At 48.9% G+C, this 21,138-nt stretch overlaps 2 protein-coding genes across 2 annotated transcripts in view; one reads left to right on the top strand and one right to left on the bottom strand.

Annotated features, from left to right (window-relative positions):
- Positions 1 to 62: 62 nt before the first annotated feature.
- On the top strand, positions 63 to 2,590 carry VPS37B (VPS37B subunit of ESCRT-I). The gene is given in 12 exon segments (XM_043990096.1): positions 63 to 143; positions 224 to 341; positions 344 to 394; positions 1,350 to 1,412; positions 1,415 to 1,431; positions 2,022 to 2,085; positions 2,088 to 2,221; positions 2,223 to 2,271; positions 2,274 to 2,308; positions 2,310 to 2,333; positions 2,335 to 2,480; positions 2,482 to 2,590. Coding segments are annotated over 12 exon segments (891 nt in total).
- Positions 2,591 to 11,209: 8,619 nt separating this feature from the next.
- The window catches only part of HIP1R (huntingtin interacting protein 1 related), a 79,568-nt gene continuing 69,639 nt past the window's right edge, over positions 11,210 to 21,138 (bottom strand). The window contains 10 exon segments of the mRNA XM_043989392.1: positions 11,210 to 11,461; positions 13,084 to 13,299; positions 14,468 to 14,529; positions 14,731 to 14,755; positions 14,757 to 14,855; positions 16,397 to 16,502; positions 17,912 to 18,012; positions 20,194 to 20,256; positions 20,401 to 20,431; positions 20,631 to 20,689. Of these exon segments, the coding sequence (XP_043845327.1) occupies positions 11,414 to 11,461; positions 13,084 to 13,299; positions 14,468 to 14,529; positions 14,731 to 14,755; positions 14,757 to 14,855; positions 16,397 to 16,502; positions 17,912 to 18,012; positions 20,194 to 20,256; positions 20,401 to 20,431; positions 20,631 to 20,689 (810 nt within the window). The 3' untranslated portion in view covers positions 11,210 to 11,413.

The raw sequence follows: 21,138 nt of genomic DNA, 5'->3' as shown, positions 1-21,138 counted from the left end.
TGGGGGAGGGGAGTAGTAATTGAAGTGGCCCTAACACTGTATATGAACCAGTAGGACTGTGTATGTATGACCTGAAACCTGCCTCCCCTGTAGACACCTGGAGTAAAGATGCTCAGAACCACATGGATGTGGGGGCATTTGGAGTGAGAGAGAGGCCTTGTGGGACTTGCTGATAAATTAAAATAATACGCTTTTGCTTCTCATGTTTCCATGTCCTCTGCAGACACAGAATGTTCAGCTTAACAAAGAGATGACTCTTGCCAACAACCGGAGCCTGGCAGAAGGAAATCTTTTATACCAACCACAACTGGACACTTTGAAAGCCAGTCTGACCCAGAAATACCAGAGCTACAGGTTCTCTTTGAAGCCTATCAGATCAAGAAAACCAAATTAGGTACACTTCCCTGGGGCAGCCTTTTTAAGAATAAAAAGGCAAGGGAGGGAGTTTTCCAGGTAGGTGGTAGTCCTAGACAAAGTTTAGATGCTAGCAGTCATTCAGTGTCAGTGTGAAGTCATTTTTGCAATTTTGTTGTCTCTTTCAATCAGATTTTATTTAATTATCTAAGACTATATAACCTTCCCTAGACTACAGAGGGGCATGGCAATCTTCTGGAAACAGAATTGGAGGTACAGAATTGGCGTGCTGTCATTGTGGCCTCCTCCCATGTAATGGAATATAACCCCCCAGCATAATATTGACAAATCTATTTCCTTAAATGTGTAAAAAAGAATTACTGTCACTGTTCCCTTTGCCTTTCTCCCAAACCTTTCTGCTTAGAACTTTTTGTTGTAATATGAAATTTCATATTTTATTTATGAAAAAAAGTTCAGGAAATGATTTGGTCTGAGTATTGAGTACTCTAACGGTACTCAGAGAGACAGTGAATTTGGCTTGAGCAGTTTCTTTTTGTTAATACCGTGGCCTATCGTGGTATATTAGCACAAGTAGCATTTGTGTTTCTTGAGCAAATGGGAAGCACCTGTTTCCCAGAAGTTAGTTAATTATCAGCAGGAACATGTGACTCCCATTGACTTCCCAATTTAAAGTAAACTCTGTAAAAGGTAAGGTGTTGGGGCAGCTAGGTGGTACGGTGGATAGCGCACCAGCCTGGAGTCAGGAGGACCTGAGTTCAAATCCGGCCTCAGACACTTAACACTTACTAGCTATGTGACCCTGGGCAAGTCACTTAACCCCAGTTGCCTCACACACACACACACACACACACACACACACAAATTAAAATAAAGAATAAGGTATGTGTACCCTTCCAAGGAGGAGGGGGGGTGTTTCCAGGGACTCCCAAGAAATGTCTCGGTGCCCTCACCTTCCTTTCTCTTGCTTCTTACAGATCGGCAATCCAGCAATGCTTCTCTGGAGACATTGCTCGCCCTTCTTCAAACAGAGGGAGCCAAGATGAAGAAGATACTGAGGTGAGGTGAACCTCTGTCTCTGTATTCCCAGCACCTGGCATAAAGACCTTATACTTGCATACAGTAGGTGCTCAATACATGTTGAATCGAACATCGCATTATTCCCTCCCTTTAAGCTGCAGCACTGGGAAAGGTCTCCAGAGTAGAACAGAGAGGTCCCTGTCCAATGGCGTCAGGGCCAATCCTTTAGAAACTGCATTTCTGCATTTTTGCGGAGAGCTACAGGGTGCAGGTGTGGTGCCAGGGGCTGTTCAGGCGGATGCGGATGGTTGGGAGTGCAGATGGTATGGAGCAGAGCACAGCTGGCTGTCTTCCTTTTTCTGTAGCCAGCTGCCATGAGAGAGCAGACAAGAGGAGACCTTTCAGGGAACTCTCAGAGCCCTCTTTCTCTGTTGGCCACCTGGCCTCCTTCAGGAGGCTGTCCCCAAAGTGATGGGCCCAACTGCCTGAACGTAAGGCTGCTGCTCTCTTCTCCTCCACCTTGTTTGTTCATGTGGGAGCCAGGGAGCTTCGGAGGCTCTCTAGCACAGAATCGTAGCTTCTGCTTTGATCCCAGACCCTCTAACTCGGTAATTTACTCCTTATTTCAGAACAGTGGCGGAGAAGTTCCTGATGGAGAGGTCCCTCTAGATTGCTTCATCGACGAATATCAGAACAACGGAAACTAGCCCATTTACGTCGAGTAAAAATTGAGAAACTTCAGGAAATGGTGCTCAAGGGCCAGAGACTTCCAAAGGCCAAGTCCAGTTGCAGCCCAGGGGTGCCAGATCCAACACCAGCCCCCATGGTGACCCTACCCAGCTTCAGATGCCAGTGTGCCCCCTTCGGTTGTGCCTCGGCGTAGTCTCCACCACCACCCCCAGTCCCTGCTGGACGGTTTCGCGACTCCATTTACAGTGGCCCATGGGATCAGGACAGGCTCTTCCGTACCAGGATTGCAGGCCCTCCTCTTCCCCCCCCAGGATGGGCCTTCCATCTCTTAGTCACAACCCCCAGCCAGGATACCCTCCTCAGTTTGCCTCACCGTTCCCCCCGGCCCTCCCTCAGAGACTCTCCGAGGCTGCCTCCACACCCTGGCTTCATCTTCAGTGAGTCTGTAGCGCACCTCCATCCCTACGGCAGTGCTTTGAAGGAGTTGTATTGCTCCCTCTTCCCATGAAACTTCCCCAATCCATGGGGTACCTTCTGGGCCTCGCACGCATGGGAGGAGGAAAATGGTCAGACTGTCCTTGTCTGGGGCCCCCATTTCTTGTGGGCCCAGAACATGTTGTGTTTTTAGAATCATAGTTTCTTTGGGAGGTAGTGTGACGCAACTGTGATTGGTGTAATTCCAACGGGTTGTATAAGCTGGGCTGGAGAATGAAGCCAACATCCTCAGAGTTTGTCGCAGCTCTCAGTGAGATGTCTTAACGTCCTAGTATTGATAGCTGATTAGTCGGGGTAGAAGAAAACCTTCCCCTACCTGCCATTATTCCAGCCGTATTCAGAGTTGTGTTCCCATTGCAGTTCATTTCAGCATGTTTCATCTAGTTCTGTCTTCAAAGGCCAATTCACAGTTGATCGGGCTAGTATTGGATGGGCACTGTCTTTGCTTAGGGGCAAAGCAAGATTGGGGTTCTCTGCTGCTTGTCAAATCCCAAACGGGCACAGCAGTGTTACATTGGGTCTATTTACTTTTTCCATGGAATCGGCTTTTGGGGGAGAATCATTGCTAGCACCGTTCACCTTCCACTCCCCAAACCTTGCTGGCTTTAAGAAGCCACACTGCAAAGTTTGCACTGGCCTACACGCTGTCTCACACTTCCACAGCCTCAGAATCCAGGCCCTGTGGACAGCATTGCAGGAGAGAGCTGGACTGGGGTTTTTGTAGTAAGGGTTCTGTACCTGATACTTCCTCTTCATCCCTCTCCTTCCCATACCTGACCCCAAAGAGCTCACTCCCAATCATTTCGCTAAGAAATATTCCAGAAATATTTTTGCAACTTGTGAGATTCTCCTGTTTTCTATTAAAAAAAGAGCCTGATGCTCACAGCACCATTCAGGGAAACTATCAAAATATTAAATACTTATCATGCAGATAAAAGCAAATTCCTCATTGTTGCACGTCTGTGCCGTGCCTTAGGATCACTGTTGGTGATTGACCTGTGATTCTTGGTAGCCTTTCCAATCACCTGATGGCACCTTTTTGACTCAAAGGGCTTGGAATAGGCTGCTAGGGAGGACTTTGTCTTAGTCTGGCTTGGGGGCACCTCCCCCCCCATTCAGTGGCTCTCCTTTCAGGGAAAGGCTTTTTCTTATCATGGCGCTAATGTTCATCCGTTTGCAAAAACAGAAGAAAATTCCTGTCCCATTGAGCCCAAAATGTCTTTAGCATTATTCTCTGCACTCCGTGTGACGTGCAGATGGGGCTAGGTTCTGAATATGGTGCTGCAGGGACACAGTGTTGGGGGGTTGCGGGGAGAAGGGACCATGGAAAAACATTTCAAATTGGTCTGTGGGAAGGACTGCTGGATGGGTGAGGCCAAGGCTCTTAGTAGCGCCATTGATGGGTTGTACATTCTGTACCACGCCATCTGGCTGAGCCCTCGCTCAGCCTCGGTGTTCCGTTCTGGCTGTGGCCAGGGTCCTGCACAGCTGTTAACCCAAAGGCCTCTGTCCGTGGTATCTCTGAGCATCCTCAGCCCGACACTGGAGGCAGGGCCTTGGCCAAGGTGTTTTGGAAGTTAGAAAAGAGGTAGAGCTGAAATTGAGTTCCTTTCTGTCTGTGATTGCTGGTAACTGGTGCCAACTTTTGTACTTATTCCCATAAACAGTCATGATTCCATACTTGAACTCCACTTGTATGGCCAACCATTTTTAAAGCAAATAAACTGTAATAGGATGCTAGGTGCCACACCCGTCAAGTGGACTTGCCAGTTGTCTCTATGGCTTGAGATGCCAGTGTTTTTGTTATACCTCTTTAGCTGGGCTCCACTCTTCAAGAAAAGCTGGCTCAGCAGTTGAGTCAGCAGCCCAGAGTATTTACCTTTGTGTTTTGTTTCTGAGATGGCAAAAATGGCACAGAGAGGCTGGCTTTGCCCTCTCGTTCCAGGGGCCTGGATTGGAAGTGGGAGTTGTAGGTCTGTAGGAAACTTTAATAAAAGAAATGATTAATAATGATCTTGTCATTGCTTTGCCTGGGGAATACTCACATGTTCTGTTCTTGAATTCCAGCGATCAAAGTTCTGAAGAAACGGGATGATCCAAAGAGCTTAGTCAATGTATGCCACCTCCTCCAATAGAGCTGACACTGATGGTGCTAATGTTTGCTTGTTATCTCTTGTTCAGTGCCCCTGAGTAATGGAGCCCTTCATACTGACTGCCTTTAAAAAAAGCAGCAACAACCACCTCCCTTCCTCTTACAATAGGGAACTTCCCTTTTACCCCAGGAACAGAGAATGGTGGTTGACGGCGGTGGCTTCACAGAGATCATATCATTCTGGTGAGGAGTGGCAAAGGCCAGGTTTTTGTAAATCAGCAACCATGGTCCCAAACACCAGCCTGGGTCACTGGCCTCTTGATAAAACAGGGCCAGGTCATCTGGGCCAGGGAGAGTCTTCAGTCAGGTTAGACAAATGTGAAAGCCTGAGACTGGCTTGATCTGAGCTTTGTAACTAAGAGACTTTTGTGGTTAAGGTGACCTCTGGTTCTTTCCAATAAACAATGGGACTTAAGCGGTGTTGACATTTTATTTTGGTTTTGGGGTCCACGGGTACAGTCAGTAGAGTTGAATCAGTTACTTTTGTGGCTTTGTTGGCTGGGAACTAGACTCGTTTCTAGATGAGTATTTAATGACCAGCCCATCTCAGAAAAGGCTGCACTGAAACACCTTCCATGTGCATTTGTCATCCAGCTGCCTTGACTTCATTTAGGGTGCCTGTCCCCAGCACAGAAAAGGCTGCTTGTCCGGGCACAGTTAAGAAGACGACCCTCTGTTTATATTACCTGTTCTGTTTTTCAAGGAGACTTTCCTGATTGGATCCTGACAACTTTGTTAAGGTAGATTCAGTAGGGACTACAATCTCCAATTTACCAAGAGGAAACGAAACTGAGATCCAAGGTGGCTTCAGACCAGAGAGCTAGTAAATGATACTTAGGACTATAAAAGTTATTAATTGTCTAGAATTCCTTCCACTGACTGTAGTAAGAGTTCAATGAGTGAGGACTCTGAGAGGTATTTTCTTAGGTTTCAATTGTGCGACTCTATAGTAAAATGGGAAAGTATACACCTTAACTAGTTCTTACTTTCCTACACTTTCCATTATTGCTGTTTGTTTTAAAAAAATAAGTCTGATGCCTTTTTTTTTTTTTTTTGGTGAGGCAATTGGGGTTAAGTGACTTGCCCAGGGTCATACAACTAGTAAGTGTTAAGTGTCTGAGGCCGGATTTGAACTCGGGTCCTCCTGAATCCAGGACTGGTGCTCTATCCACTGCACCACCTATCTGCCCCTGCCATTTATTTTTAAATAGATATTTCAGGAAATGGCCTCTTCTCACTTTCCCTTGACCACCCAACCCTCCATTGTTTTATCATAATCCTTTCATATTTATCTATGATGTATATTTTACAGAGAATTTTCCACACCTGTCACTTTGTTCAAAACAGTGACCTCAGGAGATGGGTGGAGCAGGTAATATCTCTGTTTTACAGATGGGAAATTGCAAACCAACCCATGGTCACACTGCTCATAAATTGCAGAAACCAAAAAATCTGCAATCCAGAGTGTTTTCTGCTATGCCAGATTTTTTTCTTGTCACTGAAACCTAGGCTCAAAGGGGTCCCTTTCCCAGGAAAGCATCCCTTAGGATCACCACAAACCTTATCTTACAAATCTGTGTGTCCTTATCATTAAAGGAAATTTTTTCAAAGCCAGTTGTACTCCGAAAATGAGAGGCTTTAAAATTCTCTCTAACAAGTCCAAACTGGCTAGAAGGGAGCAAAGCTGATCTATCACCCCTTTAAAAGGAATGGGGAGGGCAGCTAGATGGCGCAGTGGTTAAAGCACCGGCCCTGAATTCAAGAGTACCTGAGTTCAAATCTGGCCTCAGACACTTGACACTTACTAGCTGTGTGACCCTGGGCAGGTCACTTAACCCCCATTGCCTGCAAAAAACAAAACAAAAAACAAAAAAAAAAAGTAATGGGAAGGGGGCAGCTAGGTGGCACAGTAGAAAAAGCACCAACCCTAGATTCAGAAGGATGTGAGTTCAAATCCAGCCTCAGACACTTGGCACTTATTAGCTGTGTGACCTTGGGCAAGTCACTTAACCCTCATTGCTGCCCCCCCCCCAAAAAAGTAATGGGAGGATTCCGTTTGTAAACAACCTGAAAATGTACCATTTCTTAGCTCTTTTTCCTAGTGTGAGCTAGGCCAGGATGGCCTATTTATGTTCCTTTTCCCTTCCCTAAGAAGCTGCCTCAGCCACTCCCTGAGTTGTGGGGAGAGGGAAGCCTGGGCCCAACTTAACTCTGGTCAAGTTGATCAGCAAGCCAAGGGGAGTGGTGGTGGAGATGCCCCACTGGTCTTTCCTTCAGGCCTTTTGTACAGGGCAAAGTTTATACAGGACAGTCATGTGACAAGAAGAGCTAGAGGCAGCACTGGTTCATTTTCTCTGGATTTAACTAATCTATTATCAACAGTTTATCCATCACAGTCCATGGCTGCTGGGTGTGGAGGAGATGCTGGAGAAACAGCTCTACTCCTTTTGTTGTCATGTCTGAATCTTCCTGATCCCTTTTGGGGTTTCTTGACAAAGATACTGGAGTGGTTTGCCGTTTCCTTCCCCAGCTCATTTTGCAGATAAAGAAACTGAGGCAAACACGGTTAAGTGACTTGCCCAGGCTCACACAGCTAGTACATGTCCAAGGCTGGATTTGAACTCGAGGATGTCTTCTTGACTCCAGGCTTGGAGCTCTATCCACTATGGCACCCCCCTAGCCACTCAACTCTTGGCCCTCCCCCAGAACCAAGCAGTGATTGAGTAAACGTCAGAATTTAAAAATAATAATAATAAAAAAATCAAAAAGGGGCAGCTAGGGTGGCACAGTGGATAAATGGATTCAGGAGGACTTGAGTTCAAATCCGACCTCAGACACGACACTTACTAGCTGTGTCACACTGGACAAGTCACTTAACCCTCATTGCCCCACAAAAAATTAAAAAAATAATGTCAGATACCTGACAGTATGTCAGAACTAGAAGGAATGTTTGAGTTCATTATGTGGAACATCCCACTCAGTGGGCATCCCTATGGTGTGAAGCCTCTGCTCGAACATTTCCAGTGACTCACCCATTCCTGCCACTTGGAGCCTTGGTTTCCTGCAAGGTAAACCTGGGGACAGCGGGGTGACAAAGCGGTTGAGGCTTTGTGAGTCTTAGCACATGTGGGGCAAGCGTCAGGTGTTTATGATCCAGGCATGATTTTTTCCATGTAGGAAATTCCCAGGATGGGAAGGTCCTCCTGATACACACAGCTGCTGTTTTGCAGTCTAGTGTCAGAGTTTTCGGGGGGTGGGGGGGGGGTGGCACAGCAGCTAGTTAAGTGACTTGGCCAGCTAAGTATCACAAGTGGGTGGAGCCAGGTCTTGCCTCTTTGGGCAAGTTGTTTTGTTTTTGTGGGGCAATGGGGGTTAAGTGACTTGCCCAGGGTCACACAGCTAGTGTTAAGTGTCTGAGGCCGGATTTGAACTCAGGTACTCCTGAATCCAGGGCCGGTGCTTTATCTACTGCGCCACCTAGCCGCCCCTTTGGGCAAGTTTTAACAACCTACTTGGTCTGTTTTAACCACACATATTGGGGGAGGGGGGTGGCGGCTTGGGATTTTTTTTTTCCTAGTCTTTTTGGAGGGAGTTGCAAAGGTCAAAGTTAACAACCCCGCCCCACAGCAATAGACATATATTTCAGGCTTTGGTTCTCCCTCCTACCCCCACCCCCTTGACCAGCTCAATTCTCAGCTCCTCTGGTGGTAAAATAAAGGAGCTGAGCTAACTGGCCTTAAAGGCCCCTCCTAGCTTTCAAACCTGAAGACCTGATACCAACAGCCAACCTTTATTTTGCTCCTTAAAGTCTGCCAAGTGCTTTCCTGTATTACCTGGTTTGAGCCGACCAGATCAGAGAGGAGTTTTGCAAAGGCGGACTCCTGAGCAGTCCAGAAGGGCTTTCCAAAGTCAGTGGGAAAAGCTCTTAAAACCCAGGGTCCCAAGGAATCATGAAGTCTGTCTCCTGTTCCGCCCCCAGCAAGTTAGACGTCCCCAACCTAAGTCAGGAAACCAGGGTCTCATGTTGCCTGGCACCCTGTCCGTCCCAGTGCCCGTGTGACTCTGGGCGAGCTGCTTCCTTGGCCAGCCCTGAGTCTCTGCCATAGGAGGGCTTGGTCTCCCAGGAGCCTTTCCAGCCAGACTGAATTGGGACTGCATCACTTCCTTGCTTAAGCAAATAGCAGAGGCCCTGCCCTTTCTAATGAGGCTGAGGCACAACTTCCTGCCAGCATATGGCTCTCCCTTGTCTTGCTGAAGGGTAGCCAGGCCAGCTGCTTCTCCCGCTGTCCCTTTTCCCTGGCCTCACTGCCAAGTTCCCTTCTTTCCCTCCCCAACAACCTCCCCCCTTCCCCCCTTTTCCCTTTGCCAGCCCTGAAAAGTGCTCTTGGCAAGGTGCTGGCCTGCAGACTCGGGCCTCCCAGTGGGGAGGTCAGTCCTCATCAAAGGAAGGAAAAACAGGAAATGGGGATGGGGGAAAGGCAGACTGAGCCCACTCCACGGGGAATAGGGGGAAGGGAAGGCAAGGCCTTTTAAAAGGAGGGGCTTATAGATGGCCCTCCCTCCAGAGGGTGGCTCTCACACTATCCCAGCTAGAGCCCTCTTTTCCCCCCTCAAACTGCCCTAGAAAAGGAAGTCTTTATATATACACACCCTGTCTCCTTGCCCCTATGTTCTTGGTAATGTCTAACTGCAACCCCTCCTGCTAGAATTTCAGTCCATTTTTACTTGTCCTCCTGCCTCAAATGCCTTATCTTGGCACTGAGGTGGCCAGGATTTTCAGGCGGTGTCAGTGAAATATTTGGCCATCCAAGGACCAAGGGGGAGGCAAACTCCCCACCAGGGAGCAAATTCAACTCAAGACCCCGTGCTAGGGTGAGAATGGCCTTGACTCTTCCTGGTGTGTCATCTTTTCTAAAGAAGAGTTGGTCCAGTCTCCTTGACACCAAGGCCGGGTCTGACATTTCTCTTCCTGGGTACCTATGCTCTCAGAAGGCACCCCTGGTTCTTTGGCATTTCAGGGGATCGTAGAACTCCACACCTGGAAGATTCTTCCAAGACACCATCTGTCCCAAAAAACTTGTTTTCGAAGACAAGGTTCAAGGACATTCAATATCTCCCCGAAGCCACCTGAGCAATAAGAAGTAAAAAAAACCAAACCAAACCAAAGGGGGCAGCTAGGTGGTGCAGTGGATAAAGCACCAGCCCTGGATTCAGGAGGACCTGAGTTTGAATCTGGCCTCAGACACTTGACACTTACTAGCTGTGTGACCTCGGGCAAGTCACTCAACCCTCATTGCCCTGCCACCCCCCCCCCCCAAAAAAAAGTCAGGATTCCTACCCACATCTTGACTCCAAATCTATTACTCCTTCTTCACTGCAGCAGCCCAGCAGCCCTGGAGCTGCCTGGAGAGAGGAGGGGAGGAGTTTTCAAGAAGTACAAATTGGGTTGCAAGATGCCTTCCCTCTGAGATGACCTCTCATTTACATTGTATAGATCTTAGATGTTGGTGTTTGCGTGCTGCCTCTCCCAATAAAAAGTGAGCTCCTTGAGGGCACAAAATGGGTTTTTGACTTTTATTCCCAGCACTTAGTAGGGTCCCTGACACATAGTAAGTGCTTTATAAATGCTTGTTGACTGACAACTCAGCTCTTGGGGACAGCTAGGTGGCACAGTGGATAAAGCACTGGCCCTGGATTCAGGAGGACCTGAGTTCAAATTTGGCCTCAGACACTTGACATTAGTTGTGTGACCCTAGCTGCGTGACCCTGGGCAAGTCACTTAACCGTCATTGCCCCGCAAAAAAAAGAACTACTCAGCTCTTCTCCCAAACCAATGGAATGTAAAGTCCACAAGGGCAGGATTGTTCTGTTGTCTTTCTATCCCAGTGCCTGGAACATGGTAGGTATTTTATAAATGCTTGTTGAATTGAGGGGCTCTTCCCATCGGACAGCAGAGCCTTGAGAAGACAGGACCCAATTCCATTTGCTGCTCTAAATAAAGACCCAGTCAGAGGGAAGTATCTCACCTCTACCCCAATAGCCAATGAGTTCCTTAGAGATTCTGTTTAATGTTTATTTCCTCCCCGCAACAAGCCATAATCACAGATTCAGAGTCCCAGAAAAGGGCCAGGCCCTCCCAAAGCATCCCCTGCCAATAATGCAGCCCCTGTACCCAACACGCTGAATATAAAATGGTAGAGAAAAGATGTAATTCCGTATTTTAAAAACGTGTCTCTCCTGAAGGGTTCCAGCTTGGGTCAGTTGGGGAACCCTGCTGGGTTAAGAAGTTTTTCTTATTGCAGATAAATAATCACATCTAGGGTGGAGAACTGTCCAGCACATCTCTTGAGCCACCAAAGTCCTCAGTTTGCTCCCCACCCCCTGCTTGACCACAGAGGTCCAGTAAGTGGACGGCCCTGCAGGGTTTCAGAACCACTGGGGGTGAAGATGCCACAGCAAATGGGATATCCAGCTGGATCTGTTTAAAACACAGATAGCTCCTGGCTCTGGGATCCACTCTTCTTCCCCATCCCCAAGCCCTGCAGGGCCTGGGGACTGGGGGGGATGTCTCCTTGACCATTTGGGTAAAGGGGAGCCAGGAGGGAGCCTTCCCATTTGCCCTGGGACCAGGGAGGGCTCCCCCTCCCCAGCCTCATTTCTCTTCAAAGTCAGAGCTGAGTGGCCTTAAGAGTTCATAAGCCGGGCCTGGTAGACACCATCCTCCTTCTGGAGCTGAAATGACAAGAGTGAATTAGCTCAGCATGGATGGATCCAGGAGCCACCCGGTGCCAACCTCCTCCCTGCTCATGCCTTGGGGTTTTTCGGGGACCTCAATCCAAGCAGAATGAGCTTATTACCCTTCTTTCCTCATAACCCTTGGCCTTTCCTGCTTCCTAAACCTCCCACCTCCAGAATGCCTTTGCCTCTACCAGCCAATCCCAGTCCAGCCCTGCCTAGCTCAGTCCCAAGTACAGCTCTTCAGACAGTAGAATGGAAGCTCTGGGTCCCAGCCCCTGCCACAGTGCTTGACTGTCAAAGACTAGGCCTGATAGTCTTGAGACCACCATGACAGTCTCTCCCCTTAAGGAAGAATAGCTTATAGCATCTATTCATGGAAAAATACAATGGTCTTTTTTTAAAGGTTAGTGCATTTGTGAACCCCCCAAATCTTTCCAACAGTTAGCTTTCTCTTCTCCCGGTACCCCACAAATGCCCTGTGTGCCCCAAGCCCTGATTTGCAAAGCGGCCAGCTTCAGGCTACCACTACTATCAGGGGATAAGCACCCCATTTTCAGAAGTGCACCTGAGGCTCTGTCTGGCTGAATGGACTCGTGTCTCTGGACTCCCTCAAACAGCACCAACCATTTGTGACTATGTTGAACTCTGTTAGTGTGTGTGTGTATCTGAGTTGTACATGGGGTCCCCTTCTCCCTTTCCAGTGTTTGCCAATAAAACTCTGCACTGACTCCTGTTGTTTATTCTCAGCATCCGGACTCACTAAGGTGCTGTGGAAAGGGAGGATCCACAGGGTTACCCCACACCCTCCCTTATCGCGGACGACATGAAACACCGACGCGTGATAAATGTTTGACTGAATCCTAAGTGTTTGGGTTGTACGTGTGCGAGTGTACATGGGTACACGTGTTGTTCTAGGAGAGGATGTTCCTCCGATGGCTCCTGCATCAGACTGGGGGGCTTTCTCAGGATTGAGGGGATGAGAAAAGAAAGGAGCCTTCTCCGCCAGACCGAGAATTCTCCAAGGATCACAGATAAAAAGAGTTCAACTCTCTCATTGTACACATGGGGAAACTGAGGTAGAAAAGTGACCTGCTAAAAATCCTATATTGTGGCAGGACCCACGTTGTTTTTTTTTTGTTTTGGTGAGGCAATTGGGGTTAAGTGACTTGCCCAGGGTCACACAGCTAGTAAGTGTCAAGTGTCTGAGGTCATATTTGAACTCAGGTCCTCCTGATTCCAAGGTCGGTGCTCTATGCACTGTGCCACCTAGATGCCCCCTGGGGATTTTTTAAGTTCCAAGCCCCACACCCTTTCAGAGGGGTGTCTCCTTCCTTTGTCCATGCCTGATATCAGGGCGAAGCTGGTACTTAACTATCTCATTTGAGCCTTGTCACTAGCCCTGTGAGGTGGGTGCTACAGTCTTTATTTTGTATAGATGAGAAGACCGTTTCAGAGAAGCTTGAAGTGACTTTCCTAAGGATACCCAGCTAGTAAATGTCAGAAGCAGCATTTGAATGCGGGTCTCCCCTGCATCAGGGTCCCACAATCTTTCCCCCACACCACAACACTTGACTGAATGGCCTGGTCTATCCAGAGAGCCACGTCTTCAAGGGTACCTGGTAGTCTTGCTTGGGCACCAGGGTGGGCTTCTGAGCTAGTGGGGGCTTCTTCAGGATACCCCGTCGAGGGCTGGCCACGGGGCGGCTGAACGGCGGCGGCTCCTCCTCCACGGGCTCGTCAATCACCCCGGCCAGCGCGTAATGCTGCTTCCGGAGCTCCCCCAGCCGCATCCTCTCATTCTCCAGCTTCTTCTCCAGTTCCAACACCTTCACCTGGAGGGACCCCCCCGAGCCCAGTCAGTCCTCTGTGTCAGCCCCCGAGGGGGTCTATCATAGTGCCCATCATTCAAGGCCACGTTCAAGAGGTGTCTCCGTGATGCCCTTCCTGACTAGTCCAGCCAACAAAGACCCCCCCCCCCCAATGACACAATTCAGCACCAAGGAGCCGGCTTTTAACTTACCTTTCCAGTGTTATTTTGCATTCCTACTACATATTTCCTAAAGTCATTGTGCTATCTCCCACCTTGGCTGTCCTCCCCACCCACAAGGCCTTCCTTCCTTCCTCATCTCTGCCTCTCCCATTCATAATTCCAACCCCCCCCCCCCGCCCCTCCACCACCTTTTAAAAAAATTATTTATTTATTTTTTTTTACAGGGCAATGAGGGTTAAGTGACTTGCCCAGGGTCACACAGCTAGTAAATGTCAAGTGTCTGAGGTCGGATTTGAACGCAGGTCCTCCTGAATCCAGGGCTGGTGCTTTGTCCACTGCGCCACCTAGCTGCCCCCCCCCCCACATAATTTACCTTTGTTCAAGGTTCAGCTCAGTGTTCCCTGATGCCTTCCCCACCTCGAAACGGAAGGGTCAATCTTCCTAGATTCACTCCCTGGAGTCTTCCTTCTTCCCCTTCACACCCTACCTTATATTATCCTTATCTGTCTATGTCATTTCAGGAGTGGGGTGTCCACTGCCTCCGGCCCTCACTCAGACATTGGACAAGCTTTGTGTTTGCTGAAGTGAATTCTTGCTTCAGATGGTTGCATGAATACAAAGACTGTTTTATAGAGATGATAATACTTATATGTTTACATGTTGGTTTACATAAAGGTTATTTAACTAAAGATTACATGTCGATACACACAGTGAAAATATTCACATGGTTTTATCTTCCCCTTGTACTTAGCCCATTGCCTAGGATGACTTGAAAAAATGTTTGCTGAATGAATTCAAGTCAACCTGGTCTCTCCGACAAGACTGTAAACTCTCTCAGGCCAAAAGGCTGTGCCTTATACTTCTCTGTATCCTCCATAATTCATAGCAGAGGACTGGACACAAAGGAGGGGTTTATAGACATGTAGTCCCTTGATGGATACCCCTGCCTTTCCACCCTTGGGACTCTGACCCTGCAAGGAGGCGGGGGTGGGAAGGGCCCTGTGCCCTACCTGAGTTTCCATCTCTTCCTTCTTCAGCTTGATCAACGACATCCCCGAGAAATCCATGGTGTCTGGGTGTCAGGGAGAATAGAGTAAGCTGGTAAGGAGGCAGCTCTCCCCTATTGTGCCAGTCAAAGACTGCCCCCCCCTTCCACTCCTGCTTCTAGCTGGACCTAATGGCTCCCACAGAAGGAGCCCTGAGGCATCCGACCCCTGCCCATCCCTCTTCCTGCCTGCCACAGGCTCTCCTCTGTGCTATGCCGGTATCTTACCTTTGTCTTCGATCTGCTCCTGGCCCTGACTTGGTGGAGGCCACCACGTTGGCGGCCATCTCGTTCACGGACCGCGAGCACTCCTGAAGCCTGCTGAGATTCCTACTGTTTTTGTCAGCTTTTACCTGCCAAAAGCCATGGGGACCCATCAAGCAGGAGCCATCACCTCCTGCAAGACTGGCGCTAGCTATACTGTGAAATCCCAGACTGTGCTACAATGTAACTGGTTTCCTCTGTCATTCCCTGAATTTTATTTTGTGCATTTAAAAACATGGTTCTGAGAAGGGGCTTCACTAGACTGAAAGAGGGGTCTGTGGCACAGAGAAGGTTAAGAATTCCTGGTGTGGAAGCACTTTCCTCAGAAAAACCCCATGAAGTAATAATAATAAATATAACATTTAAATAACAATAAAATATAAATATATTATAAATAAATAGAGTTATTAAATAGAAACAAATATTATGAACATACAAAACAAATAGAATACAATAAATAAAAACAAATAGAGAAAATATTAATTAAAATTAATTAAAATAGATAGGGTATATGGTGATTATTGAGGTTCAGAGATTTGCCTCCTGTCAGTTAAATGTCTGAGGTGGGATCAGAACCCAGCACTTCATGATTTCAAGCATCATGTTGAAGTCGGATGATTGCCCCAGGGCACCCTCAGTCTCCTCCCTCTGTAAACAAAGGGGGTTGGCCTGGATGGCTTCCCCTTCCCTTCTGGCTCTGGCAGTCTATTCCTCTAATCATAGGTCCTGTGCTTTGTAAGTGGTTGAGTTTTCAGAATTCTTGGTCTTCTAACTTTTATTTGAGAACTCTTTTTTAGCAGCCCACAATACAGCAGAGAGATAGATGACCCAAGAAGGCGATAGCAGGGAGATTCCTTGAGGGTGAGATCAATCCCTCCAAAAGGCCACAGGGCTGATGGTGAAACCCAGGTGGTGGATGTGCGGGTCAGGATGAATTATACATCTTAAAAGAATCCCCAGTATTTACCACAGTGTCAGGCATATGGTACACATACATATATGTTTACAGATTGACTAAATGTACTTATTTGTTACAAGGCAGGGTTCTACTAGAAAGTGACAGTGATGTGAAAAGAGAGAAGTGATTATCATGAAACATTAAAAAAAATTTTAAAAAGAAGAGTTCTGAATTTGAACTCAGAGCACCTGGGCATGAATCCACTTACTGTGGAACCTTGGACAAGTCACGTCTCTGTGAACCTCAGAGGGTCACAGGCATAGGGTGGGAAGAGAACTCAGAGACCATCTAGTCCAACTCCATCTTTTTGTAAACAAGGTAACAGAGGCACAGAGAGGTTAAGTGATTTACCCAGAGGCACACAGCTAGTCAGTGTCAGAGGCAGAATTTGAATCCAGGTCTTAAGGATCTTATGTAGTCTCTACTAAGCCTTGAGTTCTCTGTTTCCTCAGCTTTAAATGAAAAGGGCCAGATTAGATTTCTAGATCTAAGGTCTCTTCCAGACTCAATCTTATGCTCCAATGAACCGGACAAAGATGAGGCAATTATCACTTGCTGAAGAAGGCAAGATCTCTCAGAGCCTCCAGAGGGGCCCCTGGGCAGCTCCTCCAGGGACCTGGGGGAAAAGAGCCACCCCAGGGGACCTTGCTGGGGCTGCGCTCAGGGCCTCACCTTGGAGGCAGCCACCAGCTGGGCTGTGCTGGCTGCAATCTCGTGGGAGCAGACAATGAGCTCCTCATACTTTCCCGTGTGCAGGACCACCTTGTCAGCAGACTCCCTGTGGAGGGGGAGGGGCAGAGAATCACACCGAAGCTCAGAGCTGACCAACAAGCCCCCCTTCAACATCCCCAACAAATGCTCATCCAGCTTCTAGTGACGGCGAACTCACTACCTCCCTGGACAGCAATTTGGGACAGTTCTCACCGATGACACCGAGCCTAAATCTGTCCCCTTCCAACTTCTCCCCCATTGCTACTGGAATCATTGGAAGGGACCTTAGAAGCTGAAGAGGCCCACCTCTTTATTTTACAGATGAGGAAACTGAGGCACAGGGTCTGGCCTCAGGCCTTCCTGTCTGCTCCCAGTTCTGCCCACTGGGGCCCAGGAGGACAAGGCTAGTCCTTTTCCTCCTGGCAGCCGATGCCCAATACTTGAAGACAGCTACCCTAAGTCTTTTCTCCTCTAGGCTAAATACCCGTTCCCCCTTCCACCCAACAGGAACAGAGTTGTCTCCCTTCCCAGACTCCTCAGGCTGGCCTGCTGGCTTTGTCTGTCTGACAGCTGGGCAAGATCAGACCTGATACCAGAGATAGGCTTACACCTGTAACTAACTGCTTCTTGCTCTCCAGAAGCCTGGCCAAGACTCACTCACAAGCAGCAGCCCAGGGCTCCCAAGGGCAGAGACCTCAGGGCAAGGTCGGGGAAACCGAGCCAGCAGCTCAAATCTCCCTCATTCACATCACAGCTTTTCAAATACTTGAAGACAGCAAGGCCCATCCCCCGAGGCTCAACAGCACCCCCATTGCTTCAATCTCTCCCATGGGCCATGGATTCAGGGTTCTCCATTACCCCCCTTCCCTGGTTTATTAATGTCCTTCCCTAAGCCCCAAGACTCCTATGGTAATGTGACTAGAAGAGAAGCAGATCATCAGGCTGTGCGTGTGTGTGTGTGTGCGCGCGCGTGCGCATGTGCGTGCATGTATGCGTGTGAGTGTGATAGGGTCAGGGTGGTCAGCCATGTCCCAAACATGATCAGTCCCACGGCTTTGGCTTCCCCAGAAACTCAGCTCCAGGCCACACTCCCTGGGATGATTCACCCAGGGATGGCAGACACCCAAGTTTCACAGCCCCCAAGCAAGGCACAGTGGAAAGAACATTGAATTTAGGATCAGGAAACTTGGCTCTCAATCCCTGCTCTGATACTAGCTGTGAGACCCTGGGCAAGTCACTGAACAGCGCTGGGCCTCCGTTTCCTCCCTGATAAAAACGGGGCTGGGCGGCCTCCTGGGCTTCTCCCGGCTCTCATCTCAATCGATGAGTCCAGCCGGCTGGCTCCAAGCTTCCTTCTCATTGCCTTGGCCAAGGATGCCAGGAAGAGGGGTGGAGGGGGACGGAGAAGTTGTTTTTCCCACCCAGGCAGCCAGAGGCCTCACCATGACCTTCCTCCCTCTCCCAGCCTGGACCTACACCAGCTGGGTGGCTCCCCAGCCCACAGCCTTGGATGCCGAGATGAGGCCTTCAGTCCAGCGTGAGTTCTTGGCGTAGAATTCCTGCTGGGTTGCTGCCCCCTGGTGGTAAGAGGAGGACAAGACAAGCTCAGTGAAGTCAGCACCTCAACCCTGAATCCTTTTCCCCTGAGGCTTTTATTCTCAAAACAAGGGGCTCTCAGCTATCTGGGGAGTGGGGGTGTTAGGGGATGATTTAATTTGTAGGGTTTGTGGATTAAAACTGACCCTCCCTCAACCCCCAGAATCACTTTATTTTATCTTCCTCTCTCGCTAGTCACTACCTAGTTCTAAAGTAAGCTCTTTGAGGGCAGGGACTGTTGTGGTTCTGTCTCTGTACCCCGCCCCCCGCAGCTCCTGGAACAGGACTTAGCATGGGTTCACCAAACAACAACAGGGAGTTATAAGGAGCCCAGTTTTACTGATGACGAAATTGAGGCTCAGTGAGGAGCCTGGGGTCATGAGCTCCTGCTTTTAGCAAAAGGGAGGCAACATGATACCAAGAAAATGCAATGGATATAGTCAGAGGCCTGGGTTCAAATCCCAGCTCTGCTGATTGCTGTATGACCTTGGACAAATGACTGAACCTCTCCGTGCCCCAGATTTCTAATCTCCAAAATAGAGGAGTTAGAACTCTGAGACACTTCCCAATTTGTAAGTCTGTAAGATCATAATAATGATGTTCAGGGCAGCTAGGTGGTGCAGTGGATAGAGCATCAGCCCTGGACTCAGGAGTACCTGAGTTCAAATCTGGCCTCAGACACTTGACACTTACTAGCTCTGTGACCTTGGGCAAGTCACTTAACCCCAATTGCCTCACTAAAAACAAAACAAAACAAAACAAAAAAATAATGATGTTCAGTCATTTCAGTCATGTCAGACTCTCTGTGACCCCATCTGGGGTTCTCTTGGCAGAGATACTGGAGTGATTTGCCATTTCCTTCTTCAGCCCATTTTTACAGATGAGGAAACTGAGGCAAGTGTGGGCAAGGTGAAGTGACTTGCCCAGGGTCACACAGCCAGTAAGTGTCTGAGGTCACATTTGAACTCAGGACTCCAGGCCCAGCGCTCTATGCACTATGGCGCCACCTAGCACCACAACATATCTATAGCACTCTAGTTTTCAAAGCCCTTTAAACACTGTCTTATTTGAGCATCACGATACCCTTGTGAGGTAGATGCTGTCCAAAGTCCCATTTTACAGATGAGGAGACAGGCTCAGAAATATCAGAGGCGGGCTTTAAACCCAGGTCTTCCTCATTCCAAATCCAAAAGTCCATTCACGACGCCATTCCCTCTTACCCCTAGCAATTTGGATAAGAGGTTTGGCTTTATTAGAGGTATGACCCTGGACTAGTCACTTCACTTCTGTGCCTCAGTTTCCTCATTTGTAAAATAAAGGAGGGGGGAGGAAGGGAGTCTATGGCTACCAAGGTCCCTTCTAGCCACCAATCCGTAACCCTATCATCCTATTCAAGACTCCCATCTCCTGGAGGGTTTTAGAAGCTGCTGATGACAATCAGGGCTGGATAACATTTCACGAGGTGGGGCAGGGCAGTGGTTACTGCAGAAGGCACCAGCCTCTGGCCCTGTGGGAAGCTCAGTTCCATGTGTTAAATGACCTCAACAGTCCAATCCAAACTACACTAAGTGTCTCATGGACACCAGGTGCTGTGGGCTATAAAGACAAAAGGCCAAACAAGGCTTGCCCTCAAGGGGCTTACATTCTACAAACCTCGACAGACAAGTAGGTACAAAGTGGGGGAAGCTAACAAATGTGTATGTGGGGGGAAACGAGGCAGATATCCTCCCTAAAGTATACTTCTGCCCTAACATTATATGTCTGTTTTCTGTCTTAAAATAAGGGTTTGTTTTATTTTGTTTTAGGTTGTTGGTTTTTTGTTTTAAACCCAAAACCCTAAATAATTTGGAGTTGTCCTTTCTTCTAAACAATTAGGATTTTCTTCTTCTTCTTCCACTTCTGGGTCATGCCCAGCTTCAGAAACATTTCTAGGCCCGTTCCCTTCCTCCCAGGTGGAGCCATTGAGGCCTCTGCTGGTTCTGATGCTCTGGGTGATGACTCAGGCAGGGGAGGCTTCCCGGAGGAGGTGGCCCCTGATCTGAGCCTTGAAGGAAGCTACAGATTTCAAGAGGAGGCAGGAAAAGACGGGCCCTCCACATTCTTGTGTTCCCCAAGCCCACCCGGGCCCTTTCCCTTTCTGGGTGGGCTCTCTCCAGACTCACCCTCCCGCTTTCCACAATCTCCTTCTGCAGGCTGGTGGATGTCATCACCAGCAGTCGGATTGCCTGGCAAGGTCAAGAACCACATCTTATTCTAGAGCAGGCCAGTCCCGGAGAGGGCCCCCTCCCTCCCTCCAGTCCCTCTCCCCCCGGGCTGTGCCTCCCCGCCTCCCAAAGCTGTGGGGGTGGGGGGCACAATGCCTTGGTTACCTTCATGAGGTCAGTGCAGGAGTTGAGAATCCTAGAAAGAAGAGGGAGACACCCCCCAGCCCCAGGTTGGAACGTGGTCTGAAACCCAGTTCCTTCTGATCCACAATCATGACTGACTGAAAAGTGTCCCCCCACACCCCAGCCCAAACCTCCCCTCTTGCAGGACTGGCCTTCTGCCAGTGACCAGAGCACCAGCCCGGGAGTGGGGCAGGGAGTGGGGGGCCCCTCACCTCTCGTTCACTTCCAGCTTTACTCCCGAGCTCTCGTGACGGGCCTGGTTCATCATATCCTGGGGAGAAGCGGATGACGGCCTCAGAGCTGGAAGGCAGTTTGGAGCTCATCCAGTCCAACCCAGATGGGGACACTGAGGCTCAGGGGAGGGCTTTACAAATCATCTGAGCCCCAGTGGACGAACCCAACACTTCTGAGCAAGCCCAGAGATTAAGTCTGGCTTTCCTCGGCACCGTCCTATCTACCCTAGGAAAAGGTGCCAAGCAGCCCAGGGGAAGGTGGCCATCCAGTTCACTGACTGGCCCCCAAAACCACACTGGAGAATGGCAGGTTCTTTTTTTTTTTTTTTTTTTTTTTTTTTAGTGAGGCAATTGGGGTTAAGTGACTTGCCCAGGGTCACACAGCTAGTAAGTGTTAAGTGTCTGAGGCCGGATTTGAACTCAGGTCCTCCTGAATCCAGGGCCGGTGCTCTATCCACTGCGCCACCTAGCTGCCCCCAGAATGGCA

The sequence above is a fragment of the Dromiciops gliroides genome, chromosome 1, assembly GCF_019393635.1.
Source record: "Dromiciops gliroides isolate mDroGli1 chromosome 1, mDroGli1.pri, whole genome shotgun sequence".
Lineage (NCBI taxonomy): Eukaryota > Metazoa > Chordata > Mammalia > Microbiotheria > Microbiotheriidae > Dromiciops > Dromiciops gliroides.
The sequence above is the reverse complement of the archived record's forward strand: the minus strand, read 5'-3'. Positions and strand labels throughout refer to the sequence as shown.